The 17,255-nt window shown below is 28.9% G+C and overlaps 4 protein-coding genes across 4 annotated transcripts; 2 read left to right on the forward strand and 2 right to left on the reverse strand.

Annotated features, from left to right (window-relative positions):
* Positions 1 to 1,613: 1,613 nt before the first annotated feature.
* LOC125066885 (E3 ubiquitin-protein ligase RNF4-like) lies at positions 1,614 to 3,026 on the forward strand. The gene is made up of 2 exons (XM_047675199.1): positions 1,614 to 1,912; positions 2,146 to 3,026. Exons 1-2 carry the CDS (start codon positions 1,733 to 1,735, stop codon positions 2,377 to 2,379), a joined length of 414 nt encoding a protein of 137 aa, XP_047531155.1. The 5' UTR covers positions 1,614 to 1,732; the 3' UTR covers positions 2,380 to 3,026.
* Positions 3,027 to 3,387: 361 nt separating this feature from the next.
* Positions 3,388 to 6,366, reverse strand: LOC125066877 (zinc finger protein 687-like). Its single transcript, XM_047675187.1, has 2 exons — positions 5,773 to 6,366; positions 3,388 to 5,693 (listed from the first exon to the last, which is right to left on the reverse strand). The coding sequence occupies exons 1-2, from the start codon at positions 5,901 to 5,903 to the stop codon at positions 3,911 to 3,913; spliced, it is 1,914 nt and encodes a 637-aa protein (XP_047531143.1). The 5' UTR covers positions 5,904 to 6,366; the 3' UTR covers positions 3,388 to 3,910.
* Positions 6,367 to 7,213: 847 nt separating this feature from the next.
* Positions 7,214 to 8,891, reverse strand: LOC125064697 (cartilage-associated protein-like). Its single transcript, XM_047671882.1, has one exon. The coding sequence runs from the start codon at positions 8,527 to 8,529 to the stop codon at positions 7,435 to 7,437; it is 1,095 nt and encodes a 364-aa protein (XP_047527838.1). The 5' UTR covers positions 8,530 to 8,891; the 3' UTR covers positions 7,214 to 7,434.
* A 1,755-nt stretch (positions 8,892 to 10,646) lies between these two features.
* On the forward strand, positions 10,647 to 17,021 carry LOC125077508. The gene is made up of 12 exons (XM_047689444.1): positions 10,647 to 10,706; positions 11,183 to 11,272; positions 11,441 to 11,513; positions 11,592 to 11,745; positions 12,088 to 12,172; positions 12,914 to 13,072; positions 13,745 to 13,834; positions 14,898 to 15,060; positions 15,575 to 15,819; positions 16,134 to 16,292; positions 16,728 to 16,817; positions 16,902 to 17,021. The coding sequence occupies exons 1-12, from the start codon at positions 10,647 to 10,649 to the stop codon at positions 16,992 to 16,994; spliced, it is 1,461 nt and encodes a 486-aa protein (XP_047545400.1). The 3' UTR covers positions 16,995 to 17,021.
* The last annotated feature ends 234 nt before the right edge of the window (positions 17,022 to 17,255 follow it).

Genomic DNA, 17,255 nt, shown 5'->3' on the forward strand with positions numbered 1-17,255 from the left:
AATTCTTTATCCTTACCTATAACATTATTACCTTATTATATTCCAAATACATAATAAGCACATAAAAGACACGATATAAAGGAAAATAGTAATTAGTAATAGGCTCCAAATATCCCATTTCTGGGCTAAGGCCTCCTCATCATTATATCAAAATTCCAAATATCACCCGCACCACCTAGATATCCGAAAATCCACAACAGCGCAATTTTTAAAACATTTTCTGCCTCGTGGAACTAGCTTTCGCCAGCGGTTTTTCCGAACCGATACGATTAAAGACCGGCAACGCACCTGCAAGTCCTCTGGTGTTGCAGATGTCCATGGGTATCATACCATGTGGTAATCACTTTCCATCAGGTGAGCCTCCTCCTCCTGCTCCTGCTCGTTTGCCCCCTATAACATAAATATAACTATATATAGTGTGCGGAAGCTCTGCCCGAATAATTACCGATTTAATTAAATTACTAATTATTTTATGTTTGCTTAAAGTCATAAATTGTGTATGTACCTGAGGCCGAAGGCCTATAAAATCTTTTTTTTTATTTTAATAATTGTTTGATTTATAACATCAGAAGTGGGAAAAAAAAAGCTTCTCCCGTATATATATATATATATATATATATATATATATATATATATATATATATATATATATATATATATATATATATATATATATATATATATATATACGGGAGAAGCTTTTTTTTTTATATTTTTGATTTTTCAACTGTTCCTAAACATTTTGATATAACTCTTTTTTATAATATTCTTTGGCAGATATAGGCAAGCTACTGATGGTAAGCGGTCACCACTGCACATCGACATATTTAGTGCTGTAGAAAATATTAAGCATTCCTTACATCACCAATGCGACACCAACCTTGGGGGCTAAGATGTTTTGTCCCTTGTGCCTACAGTTACATTGACTCACTCATCCATTACACCGAAACATAATAAAACAAAGTATTGCTGCTTGGCAGTAGAATATAATATGATGAGTGGGTGATGCCTATCCAGACGGGCTTGCACAAAACCCAACCACCAAGTAAACTCTTAAGTAGCACCAACTATATTTATAGCTATCTGATTGGTTATTAATTGTTCAGTAAAAAAAATCAATCCTTTTAAATTATTTAATTTTGTTATGTAGGTGGAGGTGATATATTTTTATATGTTCTTTTTTGCTATTTTAACTGTTCGCTAGCTATTAATAAAATTTATAAATATTACTTATAGTTTTTTACAAAAAGTAATTTGATTCTATTAATGAATAATAACGTTTATATTTATATTGTTATATAAAATCAACCAATGAATATTGGATATGATATGGTGTCTCTTGATTGACAAAATATATGATTATGAAATAACAGTGTTTCGAGAAATATATATATAACGTCGTTCATTTTTAAATACTAAATGATACCATATTTTTACCGTATATTTATTTCTTAGTCTGTCGTAATTTTTATTTACTTTATTTTTAGTAAGCAACACCGTAATTTTGATACAGTTACAGTCCCAACAACGGCAAATAATAATATTATTATAAATGATTATGATTTGTGACATTGTTTGAAATAGGAATTAAAATTGAGGGTATTAATGTTATTACTCCAAATTTTATATAAAGCATATTCTTTTTTCATTGGTAATAATAATAACAAAACGCTAACAGTTGTTTTTTCAGGATTCCTTCATAATACTTTCGAATTCATAAGTTTTACAAAAAATGGGTAATAATATCGAAGATGATGTGATTGATCTTACATCTTCTTTTACATTAGTCGATCAACGTGGTTTAGCGAACGTTATAATTGATCTCGTCAGTGAAGATTCTTTCAATTCATCTTTTCAGACTAAAAGCGTTGCAAAGAAACATTCACAAGCATTAACACCTTGTATCGAAAAGGTAAATATAGTATTAGTCATTATGTAAAATATATAAATCGTTCCATAATTAATGGTTTAACCCAAAAAATATATAATCAGAATTTTCACTAAGAAAAGACAAATACAAGAGAGTTTCATAGAAATTATATTGATTGTTTTAAGCCATTTGTTAAATAAGACGATAATTTGGGAATTAAAAAGAAACACCTAGAAAACCTAAATCTGCTAAGAAATTTTGTCAATGTTTTTCAGAATTCTAGTGGATCACAAAAGAAAGAAGAACCAAGAACCTTAAAAAAAATTGGCGACTGTCCTATTTGTATGGATGAGCTTGGCAAAAGCCCAATGTCTTCCACAAATTGTGGTCACGTATTCTGCAGTAACTGTTTGGAACAATCACTAAAATTTGAAAAACGATGTCCTACTTGTCGAAAATATCTTAAAGGAAAATCGGCATATCATCCTTTATACTTAAGTAGTGATTAATTTTTTTTAAGAAATTGGCAATAATTTAATAATGTATGGAGGGCGCAATACTAGCGCAATTATTTTTTAAAGAAAGAAATGTGCTTTAGATTATCGCTTCCCAGACCAGGCATACTGCCAAAGGATACATTAAGCTGCCAAAGAACTTACTTATTCTTAGTAACACAGTGAAATCAGTTAATTTGACTCTACTATATTTACCAACCACTTTGTATGTTTTTTTTATAGTGACCCGTCCCTATTTTAAGAAATTAATTATTTGACTGACATGATTCCTAACAACCTTGCTCTTTAAGATGATGCTTCCAGGCTTTGACTTGTGAGGATGTTATCTTTTGTTTAATGCAAATTGTAATTTTTATTAAACTTAATACCTAACAAATACTGTGTTTATAATCTTGTAAATATTTTTATTAATGACTTAACAATATTGCATCAGACCAGATAAGACTTACCATTACAAAATTGTTAAGTGATAGACATTATTCTCATTATTTATATTATTAGAATGTATAATTTAGTTACATAAAGATTTTATTGATGAATTGACTTTGTAATTTTTGATAAATTGGCAGACTATAGCTACTAATGCTGGATAGTTTTTAATTGACATGCTGATATATATGGCACACACTAATTAATGTATGTATTATGGAAATGATTTCAATAAATATTTCAACTTTTGACATATACTAACTATATCATAATTTGATTATTGTGTATCTTATTAAAAAAAAACAATTAATTTGTCTGTGTAGTTGGTATTTATGTCTAGGTTCATATTTTTTAAATTATTTGGAATAAATAAATAAGATTATTGTTGTACATAGAAACATTCCTGGTAATTATGAATATAGTATTACTGGTGAAACTATTTTAATTAGGAATGTTTTAGAAAATAAAGTATGTGAGATTTTTACATAATTATTTTATTTTTACAATAAAGAATAATAATTCTAGACTATAGTAAAATGTATGTGGCTAAATCAATACAAAGTATTTATTATTTGAATAATAATTTTAATATGACCAAAATAACAACAGAGGTATGAATCATTGTAATAGCTATAAATCACATATAATAATTTATTATTTTGTAATAATATAATATATATATATATATATTATAAATGCGAAAGAGACTGTCTGTCTGTATCTCTTTCACAGCCAAAGCTCTAACACGAATTTGACGAAATTTATAATAAAGCAGGCTTAGAAACCAAGGAAGGACAAAGGCAATTTTTTTGTCTAACCCTAACTACCATTAAATCGTGAGCGAAGCCGCGGTTAACAACTAGTAATATTTAAAGAAAGGATGTTTAAGTTGTATTGAATTTCTGTTAGAATTAAAAATTTAAATATACATAATATATAGTGAGTCAGCTACTATGAGATAGATTCTATGCACAGTAAAATATTGACAATTTTCTTAAATCCTAGACAAACTATTGTTTAATGTTTTAATTATATTTAGTATAAAAATATTGCCCTTCAATATTTGATTCTAAAATCTAAAAAAAAGTCTTGAATGTTATGGACTATTATTTTTATTTGTATTTTTCATAAGAAATGCCATGCCATGAACTCGAAAATGCTTTTCCAAGTCAATAGGATTTTCAAACTGATCTCTACAAATTATGCATTGATTTTCTTGAATTGGTTCATCTTCGGAATTAGTTTTATTAGGTTGTTTTAACAAAGCAGATTCATTATAACATTGTTTTTTATTGATATATTCGTTAACATCTGCTATGTTATGTTCTAATAGTAAGTGTGTTGAAAAAGAAGGTTTAACAACAAAGCACTGCCCACATTCAAGACATTGATATGCCATGCATGGGTCTCTGTGAGTAATTATATGAGTCTCAAGCATATGCTTATTTTCACACTTGTAATTGCATATATGGCATACATTTTCATTGATTGGCCCATTTTCAATTGGCGACTGTAATGGCTTTTGTATTTTTCTATTGGCATCAGTATTTATTTTTCTGAACTTATTTTTTAATCTTTGTTTAATATTTCTTTTACATTTTATGTGTTTACTCTTATTTTTCGGATGAGTAATATTTGTATCAATTTTATCTAACATAACTTTTAGGTCTAAGCATTTATGATTCTTATGAAAAATTGAAAAATGTTTTTTTATATCATCCCAATTTTCACTTATCTTATTCTTACATAAATAGCATACAATTTGAAGATTTTCATTTGTCTCTTTCTGAATATAGGTAATCTTATTTGGGGAACATTTATATGGGCACTCATTTGGTAGAATTTTTATACTTTCATACTCACATCTGTATATGAAACTTCTCAAGCATTTGTCACATTTTTTAACTACGCGATAATAACCCTTGTTAGCTTTAGTACTGTTATCATGAAATAGCTTTATTAACATTTTTTTCATTTCGTTAGATGCATGTTTATTTATATAATGGTTGATTAAATTATGTAATTCATTGCTTATATAATTGCAAGTCATGCAAGGATATACATGATTAAGGTTTTGTTCTGTTAAATGTTTATAATGAAAATTCAAATGTTTGTTTACTTCATTTTTAACCAACAGTTGATTTGGACATATTTGACATGAAAAACAACTTAAAAGCTTATCATTGGTTTTACATGGAAAATGTTGAATTTTAGGTGGTGCATTAAACCACATTACTGAACACAAAAGACATTTGTAGACTTTTTTCATGTGATTCTTAACATGCATCCTGAAATCATTAGGATGAATAATTTTGTTACAAAGTTTGTTTGTACACTTAATTCTTGTAGTAGCTCTGATCATATTGAAACCTTCACAATCATGATTATATGGGTAAGAAATACTTTTGGTAGACAAATGAATACCACATTCTGGGCAGAAATAAGGAGGAATTCTTAAATGAATGCGTAAATGTGCTGTTAATGCACATACACTAGGTAATGAAAACATACAGACGGGACATGAGTATACCATATTTGTATATTTCATATAATGCGCAGCTCTGTCTTCGTGAATTATATTTGATCTATTTATACTTTCTCTGCATTCATAACATATGTTGCAGTTGTCTTCAATCGTTCTCTGAACTTCAACTTGAGAATTGTTTGGTAAAGTCCAATTAATATCTTGAATTGGCAGGGGTTCAATTTTAATGTCACTGACATTTATTGTAGCTGTCTTAAAAGCATGGGATCTGATATGAGATAACAATCTGCATCGATTCTTGTTTATTATAATTTTGTTGCAGTATCGACAAAAATATGTGATTTTCAAAGATTTCCTATTTATGTGATCATTATAGCTGGATTCAAATAGAAATCTGAAACACAATTTTTTATTTTAATTAGAATAAGTGATTTTTAACTATATTAAAATATTAGGATTATAATGCAACTTACTTATCTCCACAATCTGTACAAGGGAAGATTTTGTAGCCATCTGTTGTTATAGGAATTGTGTAGTTAGGTAAAGCTTTGGTAAATAAAATATTTTTAATAGTCAGTCTGTCACAATTAATATCTGAACTCATAACTGCACCTTATTAAGTTCTTAGACACACAATTAACACTTAAATAGTAATAAAATAACTTATTTTACATTCATAAACTATTTGTGATATTTATATTCACACTGCACTTTATAATAGTATATAAAATTTAGTATTTTTTAAACATTTTTAAATTCATTATTTTAGGTGAGTTTAAAAAGACTATATTGTGTTGTCTCTTTCCCTCCTTTACATTAATGGTACTTTATATCCAATAAAATAAAAAATAATAATTTTCTCATGAAGTAAAAATGTAAATCATTCGGATGTAGTTTTAAAATTCACTTTTTCCTTCAATCTTAACAATAATTTTATATTAATTTTGTATCAACACCTCTAATTTTCCATATAGATATGACAGACAAACCAGTAGTTTCGCCATTACGAAAAAAGGCATTAGGGTTACCATTACCAGTAAGTATATTTTTGTAGATTGTTATGCGTGTTGAGTTAGGCACTGTTTTCATTTTATTTTGAGTACAATGTAAGTAAATTGATTCAAGTAATTTACAATATAAAAATATATTTTTTTATTATTAATTTCGCCAGCAAGTTAGAAGTAAGTAGACTAAATTGCACATTTTACAATTAAATTTATTTATATTTTACATAAGGCGAAAATGTACTGTCTTTCATTATATATTGTATGATATATGAAGTAGCAAAACGCTATTTATTTTAGTTTATATTAACTCGTGACGTCATGCTCTCTGATAGCCAAATTCATATTTATTTTTGCGTTTTGGGTGCTTGTGACTTTCATTTTACAGATTTTATGTAATCTATTTTAGAGAGACCGAGAGGGTATGGCAGTATGCCTAATTATTATATTCTCTTCTCCAAAGAAAAAAAAAATTAACTATCGATAATCATGTGTTCCAATTTATGCAAATTTATCCATGATAATCTTAGGTTCCATGGTGCTAACATAATCCAAGTTGTTAAAAAAATTAGTCTAAAATTAGGATTTGTTCTTAAACTTAAACAAGCATATTAAAGCAAGCAAAAATGGACTTTTTATTATTATTTAGTGCCATATCTCATCTTAATAATTATTGAAGATAAACCAGTCAAGGTTTATCTTCAATATCAAACAACTTTTAAAAACTGAAGAATATAGATTTTAACAATGGCAAAAGAAGCTCATTCTATAATTTAAAAATATGTATTTGTTTGTAAATGTAACAAGCATATATTGTAGTCTTGGTATTTAAAAATAAACATATTTATCACTTACATAATAAAATATTCTGAATTTACTTATTAAAATTAAAATGAATAATTACTAATTTTTTATTCTTCCCAAAAAGCATCCTGGATCTTTATCTCTTCAGAAATAAAAATAGCCATTAATAAAGTACACATAGTTTTTTAATTAACTCCTACATATGAATACAATCACAAAGAAAATTATATTTCCAAAAAGAAAATTAATATAACTTTATATAGTTATATATAAAAATATAAAAGAAATCTATATAGTAAAAAATTAAAATCAATAATAATCTATTGCCTATATTGAATTGGCATTAAGATCACTATTATCTTGTTTAAGAAAAAAATTTAGCAAATGTTTCTCATATTTATCCCGTTTTAAGTAGTGAACAATCTCTGATCTTTCTGTAAAACTTTTTTGCTGAACTAGTGTTTCATACATCCGTTTATTTTCCAACATATCTTCATCACTAGGAAATATTGTTAAATAGCTAGCAACTGCTTTGGCAGCATCGTCAAATCTGTCTGAATGATAATAAGAAATTTGCAAATAATTCAAAACATCAGCTAATAACTCAGCACCCGAATCATACAATGGTTTTAGATTCTCCTGGCACTTTTGTCTACATATAAGAAGAGGCAATATATTATTTGCAACAGTTACAATAAATTCAGGAGACACTTCTTGCTCTGATTGATGTTCACATTCTGCCCGACACGAATTCTCCCATGTTAGATAACCTGTTAAAGTCTCCTCCATGTTGGCGATTGTATTACCCCAATTATTACCTTTATAAGCTTGTATGCCTAATTTATATAAGATTTGATAGTCTTCACTTTCTAGATCAATTACTTCCTTAACATCAACTTCGGGTTGCTGTATGTAATACTCCACATTTCTTTTCATTGCTATGTCATCAGAATTAGCTACAAGGTATGTGTATGCAGCTGAAGCTGCTTTAGGTAAGGCATTCATTTCAAAGTAACATAAATGTAAATATTCATATGGCTTTTTTAATTGCATGTTGGTTAGTATTGCATCAGAAACATTATTATACATATGAACACTTTCAAACTCTTCTTGCTGGCACTGAGATAGACAATCTCTTAGGGTAAGGAAATATTCAAATATCTTAAGATCTTCTATATTTCCAGTGAATTGACTGTTATGATTTTCTGATTTGCATTTTAGCCTGCAGTTTATATTTATTGTTTTGTAAACTTTGTATAAATGTAATGATCCTTCAAATTGTAATATGCACTCAGACCATCTTTCTTTTGAAAACGCATCTACCGCTTTTTTGTAAACTGTATCTAGTGATGAAAATTTTAGACACCCACAATTCACAATAATACTTATAAATATTATAAGCTTAGCTAGTTTTTTAAACATGATGTCCTTTTTTTAACGAGAATGAGAACAGAAATTGAAATAGTTATATTCACATGAGAAAAAAATAACGTTCATAAATTGATAGTGTATGCTGTTTAAACTATTATTAGTATCAACATGTATGACCTCACTGAGTAACAACGAACTTTTGACCTATATTGAATCAGTTTACCAAATGCTATGAAAAGATTATTAGATCGGTTTCGTGAAAAAATGTTATAGTGTGCAACATGTTTTAATGTGCGTGAATATATATAAGTTTATATGATAATAATTTATCTAACATTATAAACAATTGTATAAACAAATGTTGAAGATTAGCAATAGCGTTACGTTTCGTTGAAGTATATTTCTACTGGCTATCTTATTAAATTACACGAATACGTTTGTATAAATGATATTTGTAATTTTATACGTGTAGAAACTCTACACCGTAACATTTCAAAAAGTTTTTGTAACGTTTATATTTTACCGCGCGATATTGACATTGATAAATGACACTTGACAGTTATATTTGCTCATTTTGATTCTTTTCTCTTAGAAAATGTACTTACTGTACAATATACAGCCTAAGACTTTAAGACCTAAATATAAATAAAATTAAAAAACCTTCATGTCATCAGCGAAGAAATAAGGCGAGGTGATATACTGTTACCGTTATATACCATTAATGAAGGTTTTTGCACTACTACTCTAGGCCCAAGTGCTTCAAGTTTAACAAGTATTTTAACCGTATTAAACGCAGAGCGGCACGAATTATCGATGATCTGTTTGGCCCTTTGGCTTTGCATAGAGATGTTGGATGATTCTGAATCTTCACGAGGAATATTCCGAGGAATTATTTGAATTAATCTCGGATGCTGAATTTCACCTTCGGGCATCTCGTCAAAATTACAAGTCCAACCCGAACCCCCTTGATCTTCGAAAATTCAAAACAGCGCGATTTCTAAGGCATTTTCTGCCTGGCACAACCACTGTCGAACCAGTTTTCGTCGGCAGCTTTCCGGGACTGGGAAAAGAGCCGACACGTTTCTTAAAGGCCGGCAAAGCATCTGTAAGCCCCCCCGGTGTTGCGTATGTCCATAGGCGGTGGTAGGTACTTTACATCAGGTGAGCCTCCTACCCGTTTACCATACAAAGCATAATATCTGGAATAAGAGACGAATTAACATACAACTTAACATTGTTTCTCTGATATGAGATGGATTTTTTTTAACGCCTGTAGCACCCCATACTATATTTCCAGGGAACCAATGTCAGTCAATCATATCTCTAACCATCATCACGACAAATTCCACGGGACTCAATAAGAGCAGGAACATCGATGGTGGCAAGATCTCTTTTTATTGTATCTTAATTCCGTATTCTAGTGTCCCGTGCGTTGCATGCGTTGGTCTCTCGCGAAGGCTTTATCAGCTTTCTTTTCCGCCCCCGCACAGAGACGGTAATATGCAATTTAGCATCAACAGTAATTTCAATTTATTCTCCTGGATCTACTTTCTTCCCTTAAATAAGCTATAAGCTTTTTATGAATATTTAATTTTACAATTTGGAAGGAAAGAATTACATTAAAGAGCTATTAACATTTCATTGTTACAATCTTTCTCCTTTACATAACAACTAGTAAAAAGTTATAAAATGGTATGTCTAAATCTCATTACCTTTAATTACATTAATAGTAAACCTTGAAGTTATGAAGTCAAGCTAAATAGCATGTCAAGCATGGCCAGACGTAGTCTAAATTTATTGCTAATATTATAAACGCAGTAAACAGATTCAGACAACCCTGTCTGTCTGCGGGGATAGCACTAAATGAATTAGCCAGTGATCTCTTATAAAAACAAAGCACTTTCGTAACATGTATAAATAAAACCTCGTCCGGGAAGTCGAACCAGGACATCCCAGTAACCGGTGCCGTAAATTCAAATCACCAAGTGATTCCATTCAGTCGCTGTCACCACACATATTTTTTCTTACGCTGCTTATGCTTTTCTTCGTAAGCGGTACTCTTGGATTAGTTTCAGCTTATTTACTAAAAAGCAAGTACCGTCACCGTAACTCCTGTCACTGTCGAGCATAGCGTTAAATCGTTAATTACATTTAAGAAAGAGATAACCATGGCATGGACGTCATGTGCGCTGTGTCCACAGTCGCATCAAAGCAGGCAGGCGGCAGAAGTTTTATGCCTCCCGTGTTGCCATTTTGCAATCGTATAAATATTATAATAATACGACAAAGTAATCATACAAATTTAAATGAGTCAAATCTAAGCAAAGAGTATCTTTTGACTTAAGTGACGTGACAACATACAATATAATTATATAAAATCGTTATATGATCTGTGGTATTATATTTTGTTTAGTTTATAATTATATTTGTTTGAATTGAAAGATATTTAAATTGAAGTATGAATTACAATAATTCTGTTTTAGTTGGAAATTGGAGTGAAGAAAGGCTTAAAAATGAGGTAAAAGATATTTTGTCCCAATGATTTATTTCGAGATTTTTTTATAATTAAACTTTTTGTTTGCCAAAGGTTTACATTAAAACACGCAAGTTTTATCAGCAAAACTTTTATTGTCTTTATACTTTTTGCATATTATTAGGTATCTGAAAGAATTTCTCAAATTTTGATGAATTCCATGTGTTACAGTACGATTTTAAGCTGTTTCTGCGCAAACGAGATAGGCGTGAACTTTTGCTACAACGTTCAAGAACTTTATTCAGTAATTTACTTAAAGAGGTACTTATTTTAAATGATAACTCTTATATCTACACAGCCCATATAGTAGATTATCATTATGATATTCTGCTATATGGACTGTTTATTTTAATAAAATATTCGTTATTTATTAAACTCATCAGAATTATTATGTTAAAAATTTTGAAAATGTAATGCCCATTTTTACAGAGACCACTAGCTATTAGTGGAACGTTCGTTCTATATGGTTTTAATGTTCAGGTTGTGGCTTCCGATATGCCAGGTAATATAACTTATTTAAAACATTTGTGAAATATATCAATGATATGGATAAAATTATAATATAACTTATTTTACTTAGTAAAAATCAATGCTCGAGGTAAGACTGGATTGGCTTTATCGAGCCTGGTTAACGAAAGGCAAGTCGACTACATGCAAAATATTAATGACGGCTGCTTGATGACATTGTCACCAATCACTACACCCTGTTGTAGAAATACCTTCGTTGTACTAAGGTTTTAATTGTTTGTATTTTTTAGTTTTAAACGTTATTGTATTATATGAAACATTACATTAATATGTATATATAGTCTTAGTATAAAAAAAAATTGTAGCGTCAAATTCGTACCCAAGTAGGTATCTAATTAGGTTTAAGCTATAATAAAATGATAAGACTAAAGCTAGGTCAGTTAACATAAACAACGCTCGTTTTTTAAAATTATTTATGTATATATTATATTTATTTTTAAATATAATATATATTTTTAAACAGTCTCAAAGAAAAGAAAACCTTATTCTTTTGAATTGATACCTGTATTATGTTATTTTATATTTGTTAGAAATCAATGTATTTTTAGCACTAAAGATCAGAGTATTTATGGCGAGAAAGTGAATTACGGCGACGAGTTTATTTTGAAGGCGGAAAATTACGGTGATCCAGAGGTAAAATAATATAAACAAATATAAAATTTTGATAACATTTAAAGTTTTTAAAATATACAGTTTTAATCATTAATACCCTTTAAACAAATACACGGCTTGTTTTGACAAAACATTTTTTTTTGCAAAAATACGACTATTAATAGACTTTTACATTTGATGGACTCAAGCTTCATTAAAATATTTTTTTATCTAGATTCGACTGGTAATAGTTTATTTACTTTTTGTTACGAAATTGAAACACGAAAACCCTTTCCGAGAACTAAATAAATTATACAAAATTTAATTAATTGAATTTATAAATTTCACTTAGTGGCGTGTTTGGACGGTTCATCTATTGGATATTATTGGCAGTGTAAAGAATATTTGATATATCATATAGTGCGGTATTAGCAAAAGTGACCACCTACCATTAGATACGCCACTTGCCCTTCTGCCATCGAATTATAAATAAAAAAATTAAATTTAGTATTTTGATTTTCAAAGACCGATGTTACTCCTTTTCTGTAACATCATAAACTTATCAATTAATTATAAGAATGTTTGTGTTATAGGATATCAGATTTAAGTTTCCATATCTTTTAAATATATAAATGGGCACATATTATTTCGCCGATGTGACGTGTGAATTCTATATCTCACTTTATAATTCAGTGACATGAACATTTCTAAATTTTCTATAAATTATGTTCTAAATTAATATTGATCTCAATCATTCATTAAAATTATTATTTATTACTTTAGGCCCCGCCTTTGTATGTACGATACTCAGTAGAGGGTGTGCCGGGCCCTGCAGACAGAATGCCTATTAGCTTAAGTACTACAAAAGATAGCAGTTGCCGTTGGACAACAATGCCTCTTCTTCCTCGTGACCGCCTTGAAGGTCTTGGTAGTCCCATAAAGGTATTTATTTTAGACAAAAAGTATTAACAATTAAATAATAGATAACAGATATTTATTATAATATTATAAATGACAAAGTAATTCCACCTGTCTCTCTATTGCGCTTTCACCGTCAAACCGCTAATCTAAATTTGATGAAATTTGATATAAAGCAGGTTTGAACTCCAAGAAAAGATATTTGACTACTTTCTTATGACTAACATCTGACAATCAACTCCTATAACGCATGCGAAACCGTGGTCTACAGCAGATACAGGACAACTAATCCTTTATAATTTGAATAAAAAATAATTAAAGTATAATAAAATGATTTAATTTAATTATCCTATTAAATATAAATACTGTCACACTTTTGTTGTTGTTTCTACAGCAGACTGTTTGATTTAAGTATAAGTGGAGCCAATACAGACTTCTTGTGACTGTCATAAAATATTACCTTAGATGTTGGTTGAGGAGCTTTGACGGGAATGGTAATTGGTACGGAATGAATGTACATATATATTTTTCAACGTGTCATTGTGTTGAAAGGATGGTATAGAAATAAAAAATAAATGTGTTATATGAGTTCATTTATTTTATAATTTTGGATTATAAGCTTAATTTAAAACTCCTTTACCATTTAAAGTTAAAGTCAAGTATAAATAGAAATAAGCTATAATATTCTACTATTAGACAGGCGCCAGACTCGTCATAAAAAATTGCGTAGCGGACAAGAGTTTATGTATTATGAATCAAAATTGGATGCAAACCTTTTTCGGGCCCGTGAGTAGATAATTAAAATAGCATAAAATTGGTTTTCATTTTTGGTGTTTCAATTGTATCATCTAAATAATTGGTGGTGCGCTTAAACTCCCTGTTAATTTTTTTTTCATGTTTTATGTAACTTTCTGTCAAATGTATTTCACTTCGTTATATAGAATAATGTACTAATAGTATAGTATATAAGAGGTAATTGTACACATAGGCCTGGGGAGGTAATTACCTCTTATAATTTCAGGAATGTGGAGTGACGTGTCGTAATTACGTAGATATTCACGGAAGGCACACAGCAGAGAATATATTTACTTTAGTCAGCGATGTAGAGACTAAGACAAAGGATTAATGATAATAACACAAATTTTCTTGAATGTATCCTTTACACAAAAATATTATATTTTTGAAACCATAAAAGAAAAATTAATACGGTATCTCGATGGTTTTTATTGGTAATATTTTTATTTACTACTGTTTTATGTATAATTAATTGTCCTAATAAATTTATTATATAAAACGTTGGTTTCATCTCATTTTTGTTGTATTTCAAGATGGGGTCTTGTTTTAAATTCTAGTAAATCTGCTTTACAAATAAACGATTATCAAATAATTTACAACTTTATCAAATACTTTTCAAATGTACTGTGTTTGTATTAATCCGCAACTAAAAGGTATCAAAACAGACTCAAAGCCGATTTTGATGAAAACTAATTAGATTTTCGGAAATCCTTCATTATGACATAAATGTTAACAGGCACAGAGCTAATATTATTTTATCTGTACATCATCTGTTTCCAACAGTCTTATTGAGAAATATATTATTTTTAAAAATAAATTAATTGTCATAATTATATTTATGTCATTCTATTTATTTATTTCGCAATGTTCAGGACGAATTTAGTCTTTATTTAACATGCTGAAAGTGGAGGAAGATAAAGGCATTGTTTATTGCAATCGCGTTCTTCTCGGTAATTGGTACGAAGCTTCCAAATTAGAAGAGGTAAGCTCGTCTTTGTAAAACGAATTACTTATAACAGCAAGTTCAATAATATTAATTTAATTTAATCCGTAGTACAGACTAAACAAATTTCTCGAGCAAATGAAAAGAGGTGATTTAATGTTGGCTAAATATAGAAAAATGACTGAAAATCTTAATAAGCCAACAGTGTTGACTCAATCGTCGGGCACTATCGGCTTTGGTGCTAAAATTTCCCTCCTCGCACCCCACGTGCCAGGTTAGCAATAAAATAAGTAAGGCTCAGGTTGCTACGTAATCTGGTTAATATTCCAATATCGTTTGAGAGAACGACTTATAATGACCATTCATTGCATTGAGTGAAAAATTTATTAGTGATCGAAATAGAAGGTATTTGGACGATTGAGGACGATTTTATTCTGTTTATTGTACAATTTAATTATTTTCACATATTATTGCAATAATAAATACGTTTTAAATACTTATTTTCAAAGTATTTAGTAATATCAAACTATAAAGAGCTGTAGGTTTTTTCGTTGGCGATGTTTTATGAAATAAAATCGGTTTCCTTGATCATTAAATATTTAGGAAATCCACTAATCGAATTTTCAATAAATGTTGAATGATAAATCAGTACCTTTTAAGAGAATTAACAATGTATAATTTTTCGTCAAGCAATAAAAGATAATTATTTATTTATTTTTTTTAACAAATATATTAGCAAGCATTTAAACAACAAATTAAACAAATAACGTTCTAACATATGTATACAGCAACAGATCCGCCGATAGATGATAAAAAAGGTTTACTTCTCGGAGGTCGAATAACGACAAATGAAATTAATTATTCTCAAGACCTGGAAGATGGATGTACTTTAGTAGGCTTGCCAGATATTCAACCCACAGAAAGAAGCACTTTCATTATAACCAGCGCTGATTATTGCAATCGTCAAGAAGAAATTCTTAAATATAATCAGGAATTTCTTCTAACCGTTTCATCTTCCGTTGTAAGGAATAAGGTAAAGTATACGAGATTTAAGGAATTAAATAAAAATTGTCTGGGTATTTTTATAACTTAATACTAGATGGCGCTATCTGTACTCCGTAAACTATCTGGCTATGTTATTTCAATTTTAAAACGAATTGACATAAAACATAACTAAAAGTAAGTAGATTTTAGTTTATTCAAATTTTTAAAAACAATATTTGCCTATTATTACTTATATTTGCTTATAAGTAGATTTTGTTACTAATAAAATATGAGTATTTTTTATGATTTAGGTATGTATGTTTTTTAATAATACAAATATATATATATAATACATTGTTACAGCCCCTTTATATAAGATATGATCCAAACCCAATACCTGGCCTTAGCGGAATGTTTCCACTATACCTTAGCAAACATCCGGTATCCAATACAAGATGGCGCATCCTGCCTGTTCAAAGACCTAATATTACTAGATTTGAGCAAGAGGGGAAACCAGTAAATGTGAGATTATTGATAATATATAAAGTCCAGCCTTGTATTATTATTTACTATTTTATGAAATTTAATAATCATGATAAAAATTTAGGTAACTTTTTTTTCCTACCAGATCTTAATAAAGATCTTGGTAAGAATTTATTATAATATAAGTATAACTATATTATAATTATATTGTTTTTTATAAAAAATCTACCTATGATATTAAACTATATTACTTTTGTTTGATAACATAAGTAATATAATTAAATTTCGTACATGTGTACTGATGTACACATATACGTCGCTCTAGAATAGATTAAAATAACAAGTTCGTATAAATAAAGCAATGACTATTTGTAAATACCTAATATACGTAAAGTAAATCATACATTACATTAACATTGATATTTGTTTTAAATATTTTCGGAAATTAAAATAATTTCCGTTTCTTCATTTCAGGTGAATACGGACATCATAATCAATCACTGTGCCACAAATGTTAATTTGGGCATTAACATTGGCTGCTGGGCAATGGGATTTCATGGAAAAGTAAATTTGATTGTAGAATTCAATGTAATTGTGTATATATTATATTATAGTAATATATAAGAAAAAATGTATAATTAATTTCAGCTTTGCGCTCCTTTGATGAAAACGAGTTTAGATGTATATGGAAAGGAATTGCCAAGCAATATCTGGCAGATATACATTCCTATTGCTAATTGAAATGTTTTACAAGCAAGAAATGACTTGTACGGCGTTTGAATTGTCTTCTTATAAACTTTATTTTATAACTTTATTACGTTATTATTTAAGTTTAGATTTTTTAAAATATTATATTAAAGATAATACCTACTATGAGTGCTTATTTGGTTTTAAATAAAGAAACAAATTGTTCAACGAGAATATAATTTTAGCTAGTTATTTTAATGGTACGTACGGCTTTTGAGATTTTTTCGTCTTTTTTACATTTCTTTTTCGTAACAA

The sequence above is a fragment of the Vanessa atalanta genome, chromosome 1 (assembly GCF_905147765.1).
Source record: "Vanessa atalanta chromosome 1, ilVanAtal1.2, whole genome shotgun sequence".
Lineage (NCBI taxonomy): Eukaryota > Metazoa > Arthropoda > Insecta > Lepidoptera > Nymphalidae > Vanessa > Vanessa atalanta.